The sequence below is a fragment of the Phalacrocorax carbo genome, chromosome 1, assembly GCF_963921805.1.
Source record: "Phalacrocorax carbo chromosome 1, bPhaCar2.1, whole genome shotgun sequence".
Classification (NCBI taxonomy): Eukaryota; Metazoa; Chordata; class Aves; order Suliformes; family Phalacrocoracidae; genus Phalacrocorax; species Phalacrocorax carbo.
The window spans coordinates 146,352,751-146,373,801 of NC_087513.1; the positions used below are offsets into that span (position 1 = coordinate 146,352,751).

The 21,051-nt window shown below is 42.4% G+C and overlaps 1 protein-coding gene across 1 annotated transcript in view; it reads right to left on the reverse strand.

The window, feature by feature from the left end:
- Window positions 1-21,051, reverse strand: part of AFF3 (ALF transcription elongation factor 3) — a 280,917-nt gene that overhangs the window by 24,362 nt on the left and 235,504 nt on the right. Inside the window, exons 11-14 of the mRNA XM_064445545.1 lie at window positions 14,694-15,731; window positions 12,000-12,124; window positions 8,420-8,621; window positions 5,717-5,844 (exon numbers count right to left, since the gene is read on the reverse strand). Of these exons, the coding sequence (XP_064301615.1) occupies window positions 5,717-5,844; window positions 8,420-8,621; window positions 12,000-12,124; window positions 14,694-15,731 (1,493 nt within the window). The remainder of the gene's footprint in view (window positions 1-5,716; window positions 5,845-8,419; window positions 8,622-11,999; window positions 12,125-14,693; window positions 15,732-21,051) is intronic.

Genomic DNA, 21,051 nt, shown 5'->3' on the forward strand with positions numbered 1-21,051 from the left:
CAGGAAAGCATCTGAGAGGGATTTTTGGAATTCATATTCCTCATGTGCATTAAGTCATCACATCCCCTTTCCAGCTTCATGACTGATTGTTGGTTCTCAAGATGAACAGGGTACTCCCAGGCTAAGAATGAGTTTGAACAGTCTACATATGATTCTCTAGGCCAGAAAGGTTATGATCATTTGCTAGTGTGGTTAGCTATCACTGGAAGATGAAAATATCCTTTATATGTTGAAGGAATGATCAGGAAAGCACCCAGGTTTTCCTTGGGGAATCACAGCCTTTACACCTCAGGGCCATTACAGTGAACCTTCTAGTCTAAAAGCAAAACATCTGGGTAATCATACCATGGAAAATAGACTCGAAAGCACGGTCTTCAAACATATGTAAAGATATTTTACACTGCCACATGGACAGCAAAGCTGACTTAGGAATTAAGCTGCTAACAGAGGCATTAGAATATCTCTTAAACACCACACCTGTGAATCCTGGCATTATGGGTGATGAAAACCCACAGTGCTCTGTGACACAGCACAGGAAGACAAACACTGGGATTGACTTTTAGGTTTTCGAGGAGAAACCAATGCTTGCCACCAAACCTGAGGAAAACAAGCTCTGTCAAGAACTAGAGGTGTGGGAGAACAGCAAACACCACGGGAGGCTGGATGAGCCTTCATATTCAGTACGAGACCTAGACTAGTCAAAGAGCTGCTGGGTTTGAAGGGTGCTCATCACCTGCTGTAGGCAGCTGCTCATTGCTGACCAGTTGCAGAGGTGAGGAAAGGCTGGGAGAGACTGGTGGGAGAGATTGTCCTCTCCTGTCTGAGAGAATCAGCTCTGCTGCCGGGACCTGCAGGAGAGCTTGCCGAGCCTTATTAGAAGACCCTTGTCCTGTTCACTGTTATGATTCATTGTGGACTAAAGATATCTTCTAGTCAAGCTGTAGAGTAAGAAAAAGGCACATCAAAATAAATGAATGCAGATGAATCCTCTTTCCCGAGTGGCAAAATTATCAAAGGCTCTTTCAAATCTGAGTCTGTCAATAAAACCATTCCTTGGCTATGTCTGTGCAAACAACATAAGCAGGGCAAGGATACCAGCTCTATCGTTTGATCAACCATGCCGTTTAATTGCTAATACTCTCCCTGGCATAGTTTTGAGGTCAGTCCCAGACAATGCTTGGGCACAGCTGGTGGACAGCATAGGCCAGGGACTGTTCTCAGGAGGCAGTGAGTGTTCTTTGTTTTGGGGGGTGAAGACAATTTAATCATATAAACATAAGCAGCGCTGGACCATTTGCCCATAGGAACAGAGGAGGGGCATGGATGTAGCTTGTAAGTTCAAATGAGGTCCACAGCTCTGGCTTTTCTTTGATGACAGGGAATAGTGGCTATAAATTCTTTATCCTGTGAGAGTCTCCTTCTAGAGCTGATTAAGCATCTATTTCCCACCAGACCAAGCACTCACAAAGTGTCCCTAAAAAGAAAGGAGGTAGGTGGTCTTGCAGAGAACAAGCAGCTTAATTATCTAATCATGGGAAGCAGTGTCTGCTGTCTAATAGTCTAATGTTATTTTCTCATGGTCAGTGTACACATGAGAAAATTCAGTGCCACAAGTAAGAAGGGAAGGAGAAGAAGAATGGGATGGTCAGATGAAGTCTCGAAATCCCCCAAAGCCAGGAAACTGGAAGCAATCCAAAGTAAGCACATTAATTTGTGAGGAACTTAGGGTAGTAGATGTTGGTCTCTCTGACCACTGATTTTTTAGATTGTTAATGAGAACAAAGAGGAGCCAAGCTCTGTTCCTTAACTGTGCTCATGAGGATGTGCTCAGCACTACAAAAGTCTCTCTAAATACTTCAGAAGACCAGGATTGTTTGAGGCATTTTGAGCAATGCAAAGTGAGATGATTTCCAGATGTTGATGGTAGTCACAACCCAAGAACACCTTTTTCTTTCCATTCTGAGGCAGAAGAACAAGGAAGAAGAGACTGAAAATGAGAGACTTGGGATTCAAGCCAAAACAAAGAGATGTGCCAAGAAGTTACCTTTTGAGGTCTTTATGAGCTCTATGCACAGGTTGAATATTTTCTGGGTATATGGTTTACGGGTTGACAAACACAGGCATGCTATCTCACAGCAGGATATGTCCCTTGGACAAGGTAGAGCTAGTGCATGTGTCTGGCCCCTAAATCCCTAAAGGTGGAACAATCAATCAACAAAATATGAATAAAAGAAAAAAAAAGCAGAAGGTGTATTATCTTGCTCCTGTAAGGCCAAAGTAAATGTCAGTGAAGAAAAACCACACCCCAAGTTTGAAAGGGTAATCCACAATGCAAGTGAGAAAATAATCCTGAGGAGCACATTCTGATTTAGTCATAAGGAAAACTGGGAAGCTGGGTATGGTTTGCTCATTTTTAGACCACACATGCAGTATTTCGAGGAGGGTGTTGGTCTGTGTCCTCAGGCACCCACAGCATGTCTGTGCTTATCACTTCAAGGGCAACAGACTTTTTTCCTAAATGCAGTTATTGGGAATTGTATCATTCTATGAAATTACAGCAGGACTGAATTTGGCTTGAAGCATTATTATGTAGCCTTGAAAGTATTCTCTTCATAGAGTCAGAAATGGCCAAAAATCCAAGAAATCTTGTTAAGAATTAATACTGGAAACAGCATTGGTGTCACTTATACATGTGGCATGCTGGGCACCTGGAAGCATATTTAGAGCAGACAGTAAACAATGGCAAGCCGGGGGAAGTAGGATTTTGCCTGCCTTTTGAAGACTGCTAGCTATATTCACTTTTATACTGCAATGTATGTGCATACAGCACTCTGCCAAGCAAGATATACTTTTTATTGACCTACTTGTGTTCCAATTTATTGCTAGTGACAGCTGTTGTCAATGATCTGGAGAAAATAAATTGAGAATAAAGCAACCAGACACTGGTCAAAAAATTAGTTGTTGTTTTAAATCAAATATAAGGGATTTAATCTCTTAAAAACTATAGATTCTGATTAAAATGAAGACTTTAAAGCAATAGCTGGATTACAGTAATTCAGAACTTGATAGATGATGAGATTAAATACTTCATAGGCATAATTTTGGACAAATGCTGCCATTAGGATGACTACATAATTTTAGGTCTACTGCAGTGCATATCTTCAAATCCTGTCCTGTGTACTATATGAATTTGAAAGACACTGGCTGCCATATTTAATTTGATCCTTCTAACATGTGAGTCAAGTTTGTTGACATTTAACATTTGCAGCCAGTCTAATCTGCTACATTTCAGTGACTTCTCTGCTCAGTAATTTCAGAATCAAGGTCTAGTATAGCTGGTATTCTGGTGTTGTCTCCCAGATACAGGTTGTGGATGACAGCCGTACCACAAGAAAATCTCCCTCCTCTAGTTATCACAAGAGGCATTTAACTGTTTCTGTTTTTTTTAAGGGCAAATTAAGACATATTTGATTCCATGTTTCATCTTATTTGGCTTTTCAGATTGTTTTTTTTAATTGGCCACAAGTTGTTTGGGGACATTCTACATGGAAGGCACTATACACGAACAGTTTTATTGTATCTCTCTCTGAAAAGGTGAAACAGTTTTATTGAAGATGCCTGCCAGAGAAATCACATGTATCACTAATGGAGAAAGCAAGTGATAAAAGCCTCTTAGATGATAGAAATACTTTTCCTATGACACTATTCTAGGGGATAAACAAAACAAACCACTCCCCTGGTTTTTGTCAACATCTTGAGGGAAAATCAGATGAAGATACAATAGTTCTGTTGTTGTAGCTGTTTCTGATTGTGTTTTTTCTAATGCAAACAGATGAGCATGTCCTACAATTTTGACTTTTATTAGGCACACTGATCTGCCTCATATGTACATGTATAAACTGCAGAAAAATCGAAGAGTTGCAAGTAAATTATAGATGACAAAGTATTCTAAGAGACACGAGGAGTTAGGTGGTACTTCTAAACAGTTTCAAATTTCATCAGTGGAGATTGTTGAGTGAATGCACTGGAATAGTTAAAAATAACATGAAGGCAAGTGGAGAAGGAGGGAAAATAGGAATATATACACCGGGGGAGTGTTCTCCAAAAGAGGCAGAAAAAATGATTACATTTATTCAACTTACATCTCCTTATGACTGCCTTGAATACACACAGACATTAATCTCACCAGTCTTTCCTTGACAAACAAAACAGTTACGTCCTTTTGAAGTTTATGGGAATTATTTATGCCTTGTAGCAGGGAACCTGGATTCTCTGTACGAGAGGCTGCCACCCTTCTAGTTGTCCCTGAGACCAGATGGTGTGAATAAACATTAAAATTATTATTATTATTAAATCCCAGTTCTCATAAAAAGCAGTTCCTGAGGAAATAGGGCTGTTTTTCCAGGGTTTCCCTTGGTACACAAGTTAGCGATGTTGTAGGTGAAAGTCTGGGAGTATGAAAGGTGCGTCAAGGTCACACAGCTTACAGAGCTGTGTTTGCTCCAGGCAGTCTGAGGCATAGCTTCAACAGAACTTCTTCTACACTAGAAAAATCAATATTTTCAGGCCAGAAAATTGCAAGTCAAAAAGGATCTGGATTTTCTAGATACTAGGATTTCAACCTTCAGTTTCATCTTTATGCCTGATCTAAATAATACCACATCCTAAATGACCTTGGGAAATGAACCAGCAATTTTAATTTACCAAAAGAAAAGAAAGACAATTAGAAGCTGAAATTATTTTCAGAGGAGGAGAGCAGGGGATGTTTGAAGGATGTAGTGGAGGTGGGGAGGGCCAGGTATCCCTCCAGGTGCTCATACCAACCACTGTTACTTTCTACTCATACTCACCCTGCCTTTGTGATACCTTTTTCTGAGCAGCGGTAGCAATGACAGCAGCAGCTGTCAAGGCTCAGGGATGCAAGGCTCACATATGTCCACTCCCCTTGCTCCGAAGGATGCCCCTGTCACCCTGCCTTGCTATGGTTCTGTAGATATTGATAGTCTGATGTGTGTGTAATTAATGCCAGCGTCTCAAGGGTACTAATAAAGCCTTGATGGCCCTGGCCTGCCTCATGTGGGCCCTCACCCCTCTGCCCATGGGCTAAAGAAATCCATTTAAGCTCAGATCTGGGCCTTCACTCCCTGTCCTACTCATTGTAAATGTGTCTGTATTCAGCCCTTTCACAGCCATGCTTGTGCCTGGCCATGGCCCTCATTGATCTGGACCCTGACCTGGAGACTGTCTTCCTGGCTGGAGCTCAGAACTCCCTCGTCACCAAGCCTGACCTGACTTCCTGGCCTCATCTTGGACCTACCTCATCACCATGGACTTGCTTGATGATCTATGCCCTTGGTTGAACCTGACTCCATGCCTGGGCCTGCCCTGCTCACCTTGCTTTGGTGTTGTGGGACTGAACCCCAGGCTGGCATGGCCCCTGCCCGGCATGGCCCCTGCCCTGCCAGCCATATTCTGCCCCTTGGCTCCTGGCTCCCCGTCCTTTAGGGAACAGCTGGTCCTCACTGCTCCCTGATGATTAGAGGCTTAATATATTATGAAAAATTAAAGAGTTTTTATAGTATGTCTCATTATTTCTCAATGTACAGTATTACTATAATACTTCTGGACACGTCTTAGTCCCTGTCGGACAAATTGCATTCTCTTTAAATGGAGAAAATGACATTGTTTTCTTTATTTTGAAGTCATCTGTACTTACAGATCATCAAAGATAAGCTTTGTCCTTCTGCAGTCCCTGGGTGTGCTGGACAGAGGTGACCAAGGCTCTGTTTGAGACTGGGGCTTATTGCAGAGAAGAACATTTTCTGAATTGATGTGAATTGCTTTCTAGACAACAAACAGCAGAGAAGTCATTGAGGAATTGGCTACTAACTTAAAAAATTCAACTAATAAACAACAGAGCATCTTTGCATTGTGTTGTAAATTGGCAGTTAGTTTTCCCTACTACTACTTCAGCAGGGAGTATGTATAACTGTCCTGTCACTGATAACCACAAATTTGCAGATATTGCTCAGAGTACTTTCTAAAGGGCTTGAGTTTCAATGTGATATATGGAAGAAATGGAGCTGAACTATTAGTAATGATCAAAACACTCTGAAACACAGTAGGTGAAATTATTAAAGACTAGATCTGTTGTGGTCATTTAGAAGATCAAGTTATATCTCTAGTCTTCAGCTTGCAAACTAGCATTGTACCTTGCCTTGGGAGAGCAAGGCTCACTTGTTTCACGCTGCACTGCTGATGTGCCTGTGTGGTATGAATTTGTAGGCCAAGGTCCAGGTTTCTTTCTGCTCTGGGACCCTGACCAGCCTGAAAGATCACTGCCCTGTGCCACAGTGGAAGCACATCTCTTTTGGCAGGGTCTCACACGTTATCTCAGCTGCAGCCCTGTTTTTCATGTGGCTTCACGAGCCCTTTGTCCCACAGAGTGACATGCTGTCTGGGCTACCCTGCACTGGTACAGTGCAAAGCAGAGGGCCTTAGCTTGGTTTTGGTTGATAACCACTGCCAGAAAACACTGTTCTGTTTCTGTCAGGTGACAGACAAAAACATAATAGGGAAATGGACAAAAAGCTTAAATGGATAGAAGTCACTCCCTGGACTGGGGTCTCTGACAGAAATTCAAAGGACCACTTGGGCGTGCCAGTTAGGTGCCAGATGGAAAGTTGGGATAAAACAAAGTTAACTTTAGCATTTATAGTTCATGAGCTCTTATCTCCTATATGACACATCCAGATCAGTTCAGCAGGCTGAAGTTTTCAGATGAATAACCAGATACATAAGAATTTTATTGCAAAGGTTGTTAAAATGTTGACCAAATGGTGCATTGCTAGGCTATGCAGAAAATCTCAGCAAAATGCATTTGCTAAGGGTGTGGATCATAAAGCAATCACCTTTTACTTTTGATTTCCAGCACATTTGCCTGTGAAGAAATTTAAATTGTTTTCAAGATATCCAGTGAATAATAATATAATTATAATTCTGAATGGGTTATAAACCTTTAAACTTATGTTTTAGAAGTTTAGAAAAATTTACATTTAATGCAAGAAAAAAATTAATTAATGACTATGATATATTAAAATGCCTTTTTACTGGAACATTTTATGTAATTAATTTTATTTAATTTACCAAAAGCACCTGCGAGATATTCTTGAAACATACAATTTATGATAACTTGGTTTTTAAAAAGTGTCCAACAATTAAGATTATAGTTACTGCTTCCCCTTCCACTCTGAAAAAATAAATATATTTAAGTATCTAAATATATGTTTAACATATACTGTGGGGCCAGTTATCCCCACAGCAAAAGGGGCTGGAAGACACCACTGCTACAACTCACATTGTTTTCCTGAAATTTGCTTAGGCACTAATACTTAGGCTTTTGAAGCCTTTTAGGTATCAAATAACAAATGCAACAAATAGACATAGGGTAAAATATATAAATGACTTTTCTAGCAAGGAGAGGACCATGGTCCTTTCTAGCAGCAGCAGCAGCGTGCCCTAACAGCTTGAATAGACACTCCAGCAGTGGACATCAATATGATGATATTGCTTCTTCTAGGTTTTTCACAAAAGCAGAACAGCTTCATGGGGAGGATGTGACAATATTCCGCCCTTGATCTTCTACCAGCAGTGTCCTGTAGGCTGGAGGGTAGGGTATGATTTTGACAGGTGAGAGAGAGAGAGATGTGAATTCCCTCAATCAGAAGAGCTAACAGGCTCTTTACTCCAGCATCCTAATCACAGAACTTGTGCATAAACGGGGGCAGCATCTATTCCTCTCTCTGTGCTCTGAAGGCAGCAGCTACCATGCAGTGTAGTAATATGGCCCTATCTGGAAGGGTGCTCTGGACACATTTAGCGTCATCAAGACTCGCTGAATACCTACCTCTTTTGTGTTATACTATCTGAATACCTGGGCTCTGATGGAGCTGAGTTGTCAGGCTGGTGCTAAGCTGTTCACTGGTGGCAAGAGTAAGTAGAAATGTCTGAGAAAGTTGGTTGTAAGACATGTAGGAGAACTTGTCTGCAGGCACACTCATGGTTAGGCAGTGGCTGAGCAGAGGCCTTATACAGGAGAGGCCTTACACACCACACTTTTGGATGTAGGGGCCTTGCATTGTGCCCAAGTGATACTCTGGAGGCCTAAAGCTGTTTGTTTTGGGCCATTAACTTTTACCTCTTGCTTATGTAGCCTTTGGTATTTGCTTGCTTTACAGCCTGCCCTCTTTACTTTCTTCCATGACTTGCTAAACTCCAGGTCAGAAAAAGCTGAACGTAAAATACAACATGCATTATTACAAGTTTTTTGCATAACATTCTGCAAAACTATCACGGACTGCAATACAAAGTGAAAAATATACAGCTAGGCTTTATATTGTGAACAACAGCATAAACTCACATTGAAGTCTCCGGGATGTGGCTGTGACTGGATTTCACCCTTATGTTTTTTGCTGGAGGAGATGGAAGGTAATAGACTGCTGCCATTAGGTCTGCTGGAGGAAGTTAAATCATCGTTGGAGTATTTGTGTTTTGATGCATCAGAGAGGGGAGAGATAGGTGACCGAAGCATTTTCTCATTTTTATTTATTGGTATTGCCAAGCTGGAAATGGAAATTACAGTAATGGAGTGTCACAAAGCTGGCTATGAGAAAGGTAAATGTTTTATATATTACCAAAACTTTGAATTTAAAACCTGCTGGCAGGATAAAGTCTATTGGTATCTGGAAACAAGCTTACAATATTGGGACCGAGAGTTCATTTACAAATTTGTATCATGTTTCTCCTCTTTCCCTTCAAGGCAAATTGTAATTCTGGAGTTAATATAAAGCCTGTATCAGAGTACTTGAAAAAAATACAGAGATAAATGGCCACTTGCTCACCATTCCTTAAGGGATAGCTGGAGACAAAGATTAGGCTCTGAAGTGTAAGTTCAGGTTATGGAGCCCTATTTCACCATTACAGGTGACAATTTATAAGCCATGGCAATAAAACCATACGTGAACTAAAACAGGAAATGTGTTTAAAGATGACTGGCTTGTCTTTGTGTTCGATGCCCAGCCTTTGGTAGCACTGTTTATACTAATCTAATACAGATTTTCTAGACAAAGAAAGATAGGCTGGTATTGCAGACAAAAGGAAACATATGCAAACAGTAGATGCAGAGAAATGTGAGCTGCTCTGCTTTCTAAAAAAGAAAGCTATTAACACCGACAGCATTTTCAGCTCTCATTTATTTAGGAAAAGCTTTGGATGAGGAGAAGTCAGACAGACCGTAAAAATAGGCTCAGAAATAAACTTCAGATGCACTAATTTGAAGAAAATACTTAGCTGAAAATCTTAAAGCAACACACACCAAAATAAAAGTTTTTTAAGGAATCAATTTGCATTAAGACTAAAACTGTGATTAAAGTCAGGCAGACTCTTTTAACACAATACCTTTCCCTGTCACATTTATTCAGCCTATTATTTTTTATGGACGTTTCTCACTTCTTTATAGTTACTGTATCAGAGAATATACACTTAATGGAATAGCAAAAAAAGAATATGGTACAAACTATACTTTATTTCTGCACATTATTTCAGGGAACAGAGCTAATTAAATGTGCTCTTATCATACATTTGTCCGTTTATCTGGCAAGTCTTTAAAAACTAGCTGTCTAAGAAGCCATGAATCATAATTCAGAACCTTTCCTGTTTCCCACAGTGTACTACCTTTAAAACACAACTTGAATTGTTTTGCTTTAATGACCAATGCTGTTTACGAAAGCAAGAATCAGGGTGTGTAACATGGACAACTGTGCCATTCTTCTCTCCCTAAGAAAAATAAGATCTCACTATTTTGAATGTGCAGGCTGATGCTGTCATTTCTTTCCCTCCTTTCAAACATAAATCCATGTTTTGACTAGCCATGTTTATACATCACTGCCAAAGTACAGGCCTAATGCATCCAAGAAAAGCCATATAGCTCTTTGGAAGTGTACCCAAGCCTCAAAAGCTTGGCCCAGAGCTTGTGAGGAGTACCTGAAACCTCTAGTTGTGCTGCAGACCTTCTACCTGGCCTTTGGCACATTGTGTAGGGCCTACCTAATTGTATTGTGAGCAGTCAAACTGCAGCAGCATAATCATCTTATACTGGGAAGCTGTGCAGAACAACCTGCAGTGAGCTCTGGTCTGCTTGGAGTAGGCAGATTGTGGCACCAGATGTAGATGCAAGATATTGGGGGTTTTGACATGTTTTGACACTGCAGCCTTTCTTGTCGAACAGGGCCTTGCTCAGTCTGCACCTCAGACTGTAATTCCACAGTAGAAAATGCTCATGTCTGAAGGTGTTTTTTGCTTCTCTCTTTGCTACCAGCCCTCAGCTGTGCTGACAAAACTGACTGTGTGGCTCTGCTGGGAGCTGAATAATAATAAACCGTCCGAAAAAAAAAAGGAGAAAGAGTTCTGGTTTCAGACAAGTTTCTTGAGTGAATTTACAGCAGAGCCTCACAGACAGCTATGTGCTATAACTGGAGGGGGGATGTGCCAGGATGAGAAGCTGCTGGTTGCCAGAGGGACAGGAGGGCCTGATGTCTGCAATGCTGGTTTAGCTACAGCCTCAGTAGCTCATCCTCAGCTGTAGGAATATTAGCATTTGGTATCATATCCTACAGTAGCATAAACCACAGAAACATCTTGGAAGCAGGGCAGACCACTGAAAAATTAGCAGGCAAATATACATGTAAGAACTTCTTCCTTGCTTCTTTAACGTACAGTTGCTACGAGGAGTACTGAATATAATGTCAAGCAAAACTCAAATTACTGTCCTGCTTCCAGGAAGCACAGAATTAACCCTATGACACAGCGAGCTATGACAGCCATGCTATTCTCTGAAAATGAATGCGATGTAAAACATATGACACTGCAGTAACAGGAATGGCATTCCTGCATGCAATCACCCACAATGAAACAAGCTGTTCTGTGTATGGTTTTCACTTTATGAAACGTGTGATGTGTCAGAACAAAGAAATCAAATGCGTATTTTTGAATAAGAACTGTATATATTAGTTTTCTCCATGATTTTTCCAGTATTAATGACAAGAATTGCTCATACTCATCAGTGATGGGTACAACAGAAAAGCCTACTACATTAAATACATCTATTATCTAATTTTAGCAGTTTGACCCCAAGAGATGCCCTGATACTACCAGAAATGTTGAAATGTTTTTTTTTTTAAATACTCATGACCAGCATGTACTAAGTAGCATGCAGCTGAACTCTGAAAAGATGCATGTCTAAGTCTGACTGCTGGAAGCCTCCAGAGAAACTCAGTATGATTGAGCTGACATTGATAGGGGTCTGTATTCATGAACCATGCCAGCAAATGCTAAATATTCATCATTTGTTTCATGTCCCGCATCCTTTGAAAATCTGATTGTTTTAAAGTCTGAGTTCCTTGTCCTAAAATACCCGCTAATTACACAGACAGGTTGCTTGCAATCTCAGAAACACTGGATCACCAATATATTTTGGAACTGAGTATTGCAGGCATTGTCATGAATATTTTTCTCAGTCTTCCATAGAGTTTATAGATAATTGTATTTAAACCATACATCCAGCCAAATTTTAAGTTTGAAACCTGTAACACTGTAAGGAAAGAAAAGGTTATAAGATGGTTGCTATGTGAATTGGTACCTACAACGCAGTGTTTGGGAATATGTCTTGGATGATCGCACTGCTCTAGCAATAATTACTCATTCCATGAGCCTTACACTTGGACTTACAACTTTGTGCAACAGGACAAAAATGCAAGTATATAAATGTGTCAGGAGCTGCTCACTTGTTCATTAAACCAGAAGAAAGGAGAATGCAGTGGGCAATTTTTCAACATAAAATGTGATAATTAAAATATAAATCCTATTAAAGCGAAAAATAACACACGGCGTTAAACCGCAACTAGTTGTATGAGTCAGTGGTAAATAAGAAGGAAAATGCTTACCTATTTTCATTCATATTGCAGTGATTTGCTGTTGTGATGCTATGGGCAGAGGCAGCTAATCGTGAAGAACCCTCTCTCTCTAAATGAGTCTTCTTGATATCTCTGCACTCTTCCTCATTCTCACACTGAATGAAGAGAAAAATAATAATCTTGTAGGTTTTGGATTTACTACACATCCAAAAGTATTTCAGCAAGTCAGGGGCTGGTATTTTCTGGCATTTTGGTATTAATGATGACACCTTCTTTGAGCATATACCTAATGGGGATCAGAGACGATAGGTTCATGTCTTAAGAAACTAAAATCTAAAGAGGCAGTGTGTAAATGAAGGAGTAAACTGTAAAACTTGGATTGATTCAACCACTTCCCCACTTGCATCTTGGGATATTTTTTCTTTGTATTGCCTTCCTTGCCCATCTCCTCTGTGCTTTTCTCTTGCCTAGTCCTCAACCTCATACCTCTTTTGTCTCGCTCCATCTTTCTTGGAATCAGTGACTATGCCAATACTAGTAAATACAAAAGACCAGCAACTGGTGCTGAGGCCAACTGGCATGGCCCAGCTTGTACCCGTGCACTCATCTCACTCCTCCTTCAAACCAGGGTATGCCACATTCGAACTGCCTTTTGGGAAGGGACCTTAAGTCTGTACGGTCCTGAGCGAGAGTCAGTGTTTGGAAGAACAGAAGTTGGCCCAGGCTAAAACCATGTTAGCAAGCGTGCTAACAATTAAACAAAGAGTATGAGTGTGTAACACCGCTTGGGGCTGGACCCTGGCCCTATCTGACCTATTTATATGAACACGGACAGTGTTTTCTGCCTACTTAATTTCATCTTATGTTCCTTAGGTTCCACCATTGTCTCCCAAAGGCGCTGCTTTCTCAGCCTCCTACAAAGTCCACATCCTTTTCCACTTCTAATGTTTCTCTAGTTGCCAGTACTGGCTGAGCTTTACTTGTGAACTGTTGATTCTCCTGAATTTATTGCCTTGCTGCATGGTAACAACATTTGTTGTGTTATCTACTGCCACTATAGCTGCTGCTATGGGGTTAATGTTGTAGCTTACGCTCTACAGGAGTGATGATCATCTCACACCTCAGTGCTTAACCATCCTCCTTTGTCTCTGTTGCCCATCATGAGGTTATGACAAAGGTGGAAGCAATAAGGACCTCTTTCTAATTTTGCAGTTATGTCTGGTAATCCATTCGTATTAGTCTTGTTCTTAAAGTCTTTTGGGAAGGGGGATCACATCTTGTGAGTTTGCATGGCAGCTGTCCCACTGAGGGTCTTATTCCAGGCTGAGGGGCAATTTGGTACTCTAGGAATGCCTTGTATTTATTATATCACTAAAACTACCAACAACAGCAATGCTTTAAGACAGGAGAATAAAAGGTATAATATGGGCTACAGAAAGTCGGATTAAGCATGTCTAGTGTGACTGCATTATTTTGCTCTTCTATCGTGTCCTCCTGTTTCCTTCTGTGTGTACAGCTTGGCACTATCATACTGGCATCTCCTATGCCACAAAACACAAATCTTTTGCTTCTGACACTCTTTCTTGGCCTCTTCCCCATCACTTTGTACTGTGCAATTACTATCCTGCTACTTCCTAAAGAAAATGCAGACAAATGCATCTCAAAGCTTAACAGGGATCTCTGTTTTGGCTCTACCAGTGGCCAGAACAGAGCCACCACATTTCAGATACTAAAAAAGAAGCCTGAAATGAAAAAAGATAAAAAAAGGAAAGCGTGCTTTAGATAAACAGTCACTAAAATTGTACAGATCAATCTGCACACGTACAGTAGCTCAGAGGGCAACAGATGACTGCACAGTAAAACTGTCCAGAAATTGGGCAGATGGTGATGCCCATTCAGAGCAACTTTTGGGGTCAGAGCAGTACCCACAGACCAGAAAGCCTCCTTGTGGACAGCTGTGGCCATGGGTTGGAGGGGGGCTTTCTCCCGAGCACCACCAGTGGCTCAGAGAGCCTGTGGAAGAGGCAGGGTGGAGGGGTGGATGTGACCGGAGGGCTGTGCCCACTTGGCTGCTGTAACAGTGCTGCTGGGGAAGGGGCATCTAAGGGGCTACACTCCCACTTCTCACAGCTGTGTGAGAGCCCCAAGGTAAAAGTGGGCTGCAGGGGTGCGAGGGAGGCATGTTGCAGAGCCTGGCAGGTCCCAGGTCTCTGTCAGTGTATCCCCCATGAAGCTGGGGCTCCCTGCCCAGACTGAAGGACTTCCCTCTTGTTGACAGTATGAGGGGGGAAAAGGCATTGCCTCTCCTTTTTCGACAAGTGCAGTGATACTGTGCAGACCATCACAAGACAGCCATTTATATTCCCTTTGCTGACCTGAGCATCACCTCCAAATGCTCAGGTTTTGAGAGAAGCCTCAAGATAGAATACTATCCTACTAAAAGGCAGTGCCTTTGCTAAGGCATGGAAAGTCGTGTACCAGCAGCAAATGCCATCTCCAAGGGACTGTGATCCCTCATGGCCAGGAGTTTCCTCACCTCCTGGGATGGCATCTCCCCTGGGGCTTGGCTGGTTTCTACACAGTGAGCAGGGACAAAGCCCAGCTCTGAAGCTCTGGTCTGGAGAAGACACCACCATTGAGCACTGGATGCAGGAGCAAGCAATGCTTGCCTCCCACTTGCTGGAGGCCCCCCTACCCGCCCCGATCGGTCACTCCAAAGCTCACCTTGCGTTTCCTTCTAGATTTCGGTAAACCCTTCTCTGCTGGGGGGTCAGCACTACTACCCTGCGGGAGGCTGGCCGCCTGGTTTGCTCCAGCGCTCATGGCCAGCGGCTCTTCGGGCAAACGCTCTGGAATCCTGGACAAAAGAGCCAAGTCAATGTTGACCCACAGTGACTTTACCTCATCACTGTCTTTCAGAGGAGACAGGAGCTCATTCCTACCGAAAGGAACCAGGGTGTAAAACTGTTCCTCCAGCTCCTTTGCTATTTCACTACTAGTCCTGGCATTAATGGAGCCAAAGGCACTGCAGCCACCGTGGGGTTTGCTGGCGGCGCCGGTCCCCGCGTCCTTGGTGCGCGGCTCGGCCCCAGCCGCTGCTGGTGCCTTGGGCAGCGGGCGCTCCTCCTGCTCTGACTCAGAGCCCGAGTCAGAGGAGGATGACGAGGATGAAGACTCAGTCTCGATGAACTCCTTGGATTTGGGCGCCGTTTTGCTTGGTCCCCGGGCCCGACGCTTCTCACTGGCTGTGGCTGAGCGGGGCTCCCGGCGATGCCCTGCTCTGCAGCCACCACCAGTGTTGCTGCCGCCAGGCCGGGCCCTCGGTGCCTCGCTAGCAGTGTTTTCTGGAAAGCTGTGACTACCGGGGGGCTCCTCTGTGCCAGGGCAGTGGGGGCCGTCCCCAGCAGACGTCCTCTCAGCCCGCCGCGGTGCCTTCTTCCCCGCCGCCCGCCTTGGAGGCCCGCTGTCAGCAGCCGGGGGTGATTTCTGCCGGCTGCCCTTGCTGCCTGGTGCTTTGTTGGCGGTCCTGGGCCGTGGTCCGTCCCCAACGGGGGTGGTGGCAGTGGCACGGCTCTCCCCACTGCGGTGCTCAGCTGCGCCAGCAACCACGGTCTTGTCGCTTTCCTGTCGCTCTGCCTTTACGCGGCCGTAGTAGGGATGCGCCTCCAGCGCTGGGCCGTCATGGTGGGTCAGGATGGGTGCTTTGTGCACTTTATTCAGCCACTTGTCCAGCTGCCACTTGTTGGATGAGGGCGGCTCGGGCTGAAAGGGAAACAGATGGCAATGAGCTTAGTGCCTAGAGCTTGCTGCCCTTGCCGCAGGGCTCCCTCAGGGGCACTGAAATGCTGGGCCCCTCCTTGTACTGCAGAGATTTTCCTCTGGTCAAAGAGCCACCCCCAAGCCATGTCAACCCCCTTGCACTGGCCCTGCATGGCAGGAAGGGAGATGTGGGTCATGCCACGCAAGTGGGTATATTTTTGGTTTCAGAATGAGGTTGGGAAGAAAGACAGTTTCCATGATTCATCATCTCTAAGGATGATTCACGCGGTGCTACTGGCATCGGCTTTACTGGGAAATGCTCCCAAGTTTCCAAATGGAAGAAAAGATAATGGTGATAGGAAGGGAGGAAAACAAGGCAGGTGTATGGCTGAGGCTAAGGGAGGAGGGCTAGTAGGAAAGCTAGGGATATGTATTTTGTGTCCTGTGCCATCGCAATATATAAGAAAAGTATTTTAAAAGCATACAAAGAGGCATATAATGGGGAGCTGGAGGGCTAACCAGGCAGTTCACATAATCTGTCTGGTATTGACGTTATAATCCTGTGGGATCCCACAAACACTTTTTGTGTGCTGGTATTGTCAAGTGCTCATTTTGTGAGTATTGTGTGGCTGTTAGTTTTTCTCTTCATTCTGTCACAACATGATCAAGTTATAAGACAGCATCTAAAACATAATGGTGTTCGGACAGTGAAGAAGTGGGATAATTATGATTTCAAATGTAACCACAGCTCAGACAATGTTATTTCAGAACAATGTGCAAGTGTTTTCTAGTGCTTCTTGCAATCAGTAATTTGAATGTAATAAAATAAGAGGAAAGGCAAAAAATCCCAAAAGAAATAAATGATGGAGTAGATGGCCAGCCATAACCTACCCCTGCAGAAGCCAATATGAATAGTCTTCTAATTTCCTTAACTGGAACCAAAGTTTGATCCACTATGCTATTGCATACAAATAATCATAAAGCATGTCACGAGTCTAACATGAAAACCATCAATGCTCTGGAAAAAAGTTTGTTCAAGAGAGAATATCCACATTCTCTAACCTAAAAGAGTCTCTAACCTAAAAGAGTCTCTAGAGGCTCCTAAAATAAGCAAGAAAGTTAGATATTGGAATTCATATGATACAAATATTCCTTCTCACAGAAGTGTCTAATTTACTCATTATCGAGCTAGCCAATACCTATGGGAAGTTTGCTGGATTGCCTTAAGTTTATTTTGTCCTAAGCATACTCCCTAATATCTTACATGAGGAATTTCTTTCCTGAGCTGTAAATCTTGAAAATGGATGGGCAGTATTTCTCTTGGATGAAGATATATTTTTACAACTCTTAACTCTTTATCTAAAATAAACAGCATTTTTTGATTGCTGCTGAAAATACAGATAGATTTCTTTGGTGCCATTCATTGTGCACTGAATTTATTAGATATATAATAAAAGGCTCACTGTACATGGAAGCCTTTCCACTGTTCAGGTGTATTTAAGAAAAGGACATACATCAGAAGCACGTGGGGAAAAATATACCTCTGCCCATAAGCATAGGTCAGAGTGAGGGCAGCTTGAAAATTCAAAAAAACTTTCAGCTTTTCTGTTACATCCCATTCTGTCTGTTTATGTACCTTGTAATTCTTGAAAACAGTGGTTCACAAAATATGGATTTCAGGGCATCACAGTAAACCAGCAGAAAACAGTGATTAACTGCTACAGTGTCATAACTTGGCAACGTGGTACATTCCTACCATAACATGTCTCCTATTTAGGCAGAATAACTACAGTCCCACCAACCTATAACCAACCATGAAGTCTAATAAAATGGTGAGCAGTGCTGCCAGCTTTACTAATTTTGTCAGGAGTTTCAGGACACTCGTTTTTTCTTACAGCCTCAGCTCTCAGAATCATGGGCTTAGATGCACAACCAGGTTTTATTTAAATAAAAATTGAAATCCTTGTGGTTGCTGAAAAACCCATAAGAAGTGTCTGCTAAAAAAAAACACCTTTAAGACACAGCTGCTAAAAGTAAAAAGTCTGCAGCCCATAAGGTAAAAGAATCCAAATTTTAAAAATCAGAATTTTAAAACTTTTTTCCTGATTTTTGGGCCCTGATAAAGTTTTGGAATATTTGAGATTGTCAGTTTAGATGAATGATACCAGTTCACTTCTGGAAGTAATTTATTCAATCGATTGCTCTAACTGAAAAGTACTGTACTTTGAAACCACTTAAAAAACCACAGTACCTTGCATGACAACCAAATCATCACAGACAAGAATGAAGAGCAGGCCTAGTGAAAAAAGGGACTGGGAAAATTAATTCGAAAGTTTTCACCAGTACACTTTACATAACTAACTGGAATTATTTGTAGGAGAAAAAGAAAATCCCTAATTCTCCAGTCCACACCACCCCCCAAGCAGGCTACATACCTTTGTATGGAAGAAAAGTTGGTTTGCTCAAAGTGGGGAATTTTCAGCAGCATGTAAGGATGGAAATATATATGAATATACACCCAGAGTGATCAGGTAGCAGAATGGCTTCAGTCCCTTAGTTTTTTGTGTCCTGGAAATATGCTGCTCTCAAGGCCTTGAAGAGAACTGGGTGGTTTTTAATTGGAGTAAAGCTGGTGGTGCACTGATGGGCAGCAGCAATAGGAATAACAGTCTGTGGTGAAGCTGACTTGCAATCAAATATGGGTTTGGCATGAAAACCGAAACCAGGAAACTTTATTAGACAAAGATAGTTCCAGGGACCAATGTACCACAGACGTACACATGTACCAGGCTTCATCAAGAAACAGAAGGATGCCATACACTTCCTTAAAAATTGTGGGTGGATTCATCTGTACAACATAGACACCTATATCTGAGCTAGTCAACGAGTTCCTTCTCCAGTCAGTGGACTACTCTTCTAGGGTGTGAAACATTCCCTCTTGAAATAGATATCTGAAATAGGCCAGATGAGCTGGGCCCTAAAAATGTCTATTCCTCTCCACCGACTGTAAAGGGGAGGCTGAGGTGATGAGCAGATGTAGGTATCTACAGTGCAAGTGTCCAAATTTAGGTGGGATGACTCCTACACAGCATGTCTATGTATCTCAGATTTCTTCAAGGCTACAAGTGCAACCAGAGGCACAAGTGGCATGCATCCAAAACAAATCCTTGTCAAAACATTATTCAGAAACACTTTCTGGGGTGAAGGGCTGTTAAACAACGTAAGTGTAATGGGATCACTCTATGCTAACTACTAAAAAAAGGGACCAAAGGTGTAGCTAATACCATGGCAAACTTGAAGCGTGAAACTTTAATTGAGAGATCAGATAGCCTATAATATGTGCATGTACGTAGCCCACTGTGGGGCAGGACTGAGCTATCACCCATCCCTGCTGTATACTCAGCCTACTGTAAATCCACATACTAATTTACTCTTATGATAGCTTGCTTGTGCTGCCCTGCTATCAAAGATTTCATTCGGGGCAATCCCCTTAAAAATGTGGTGCCTTTTCTTCTATTTAAGGCATAGATGATGATGAATAAGATGATGATGATGACTACTACTACTATATTGCTACTATTAGCACTGCTGCTAGCATTTTGTCAAATTAGAACTGGGGATTCCCATGTGTTAGGCACGGCACACATATACTGTAAGAGGTGGTTCCTGCCACATAAGAGTTTTCTGAAGGGAAGGGAGAATTTAGTTTGCAATCAATGTCAAAAATAGTCCACAGGACAACTAAAGCCCATGAATCCAATTTGCAAAGGTAAAGATAGTGTCTAGAGCTGGTCTAGTGGTAAAAGCTCCTTTCCTTCTGAGTGTACCCGTCAGGAAATTGAAACATGACTATACTGAAGATGGGAAGCACAAACTTTTTGGAAAAAAAGACAGATACAGAAAACATACCCCTCTTACCCTGCAACCCTACAACTACAACTCTTCTTCTCCTGCCTCCTTAATGAAATCTATCACTGAAGAAAGGCTGGCAAGGTGACAGGAGCACGCTCACCAGTTAGCTAGTCTGTTAGATGCACAGTTTCTTCCTATTTTCTGAGCTAAAGAGAAGAGAGCCAATGCCACAGAGCATGTGAGGGAACAGCAAGGATTCACAGGCAGTGGCTCCTCAGACAGTGGTACTGATGTCCAGGCACTTGAAGGACTTGATGCACAGTGGTCAGGAGATAGCTCTCTGCTGATGACAGAGGAGGGTGGGGAAAAGCATTTCAGCTTTGACCTGGTCAGTCAGAACGTGGGGACTTGAGGCAAAGAGTATATCCTGTGATGATGGAATAAGCATGGACAAAAAGTATATGTGAAACCTTGAAAAAGAGGAAAGAACTTTAATGGTTGTGAACTAGTCAAAACAGCAGAGGCTGCAAAGGACACTGCATCTGGTGCATGGGGCTGGCAGGGCCCAGGACACGCCACTGCTCTCTTCTGGCCTGGTTACTGTTGACTGGCCACTGATGCTTTGTCCCATGCTATGGCTTCTCTGCTTCCTTCCTGCCCATTCCACCCTCTAGTCCTCCCTGCATAGTGGGAATTCCCAGTTGTCCAACCAGATTCAGCCTTAATAAAGGTCTGCAGGATAATTCAATGGAACAAAGAACAAACAAACCAATTTCTTAGCTTTTGAAATGTAGCTTTTTCTATGGACTTGACACCCAAGTGTTTTTTCTGCCATCTGAAATAATTGCAAGGACAAGATGTCATTGTTTTCCAGAGTCCTCATTTATGATGTTAATTAAGGTCATGCAAAGGATTCATGACTCCAGCAAAGAAACAGGAGATAGAAGCTTCAGTCCCTTGTTCATAATTTCAGGTTTGGCAGTCCACAAAACTGAAACTACTCACATTAATGTCTGAGGCACCTTAATTTGTCCACATCACTGAAACCAGTCTGAATGTTGTCTCCTGTTCTAGCTCAGCCATTATTCTTAGTTTACTGCAGACATAAAGTGTAGACAGCTGAGCTAGTCACTACAGGCTCTAAATAGTCAATGGAAAGAAACAGACACTTTTAGGGTGCAATTCATCTAATCTATTTTATATGTATGCTTTACAATGAGCTGCTTTTACAATCTTGGCAACTGCATTTAGACACCTGAGAACAACTCAAAGATCTCAAAATGAGGTGAGGAAAAAATACAGAAGAAATGAAACAGCAATTGAATTTCTATATAACCTCAAACACAGAAGACACACTGTCCTAGAAATAAAAATCTTTGAGTATGTGCACATAAGATTTCAGATTATGGGGGAAAAAAAGCATGGAGGCCTCGTAAGAGTCTGCAGATTTCCAGATTAAGTTCCCCCTGAC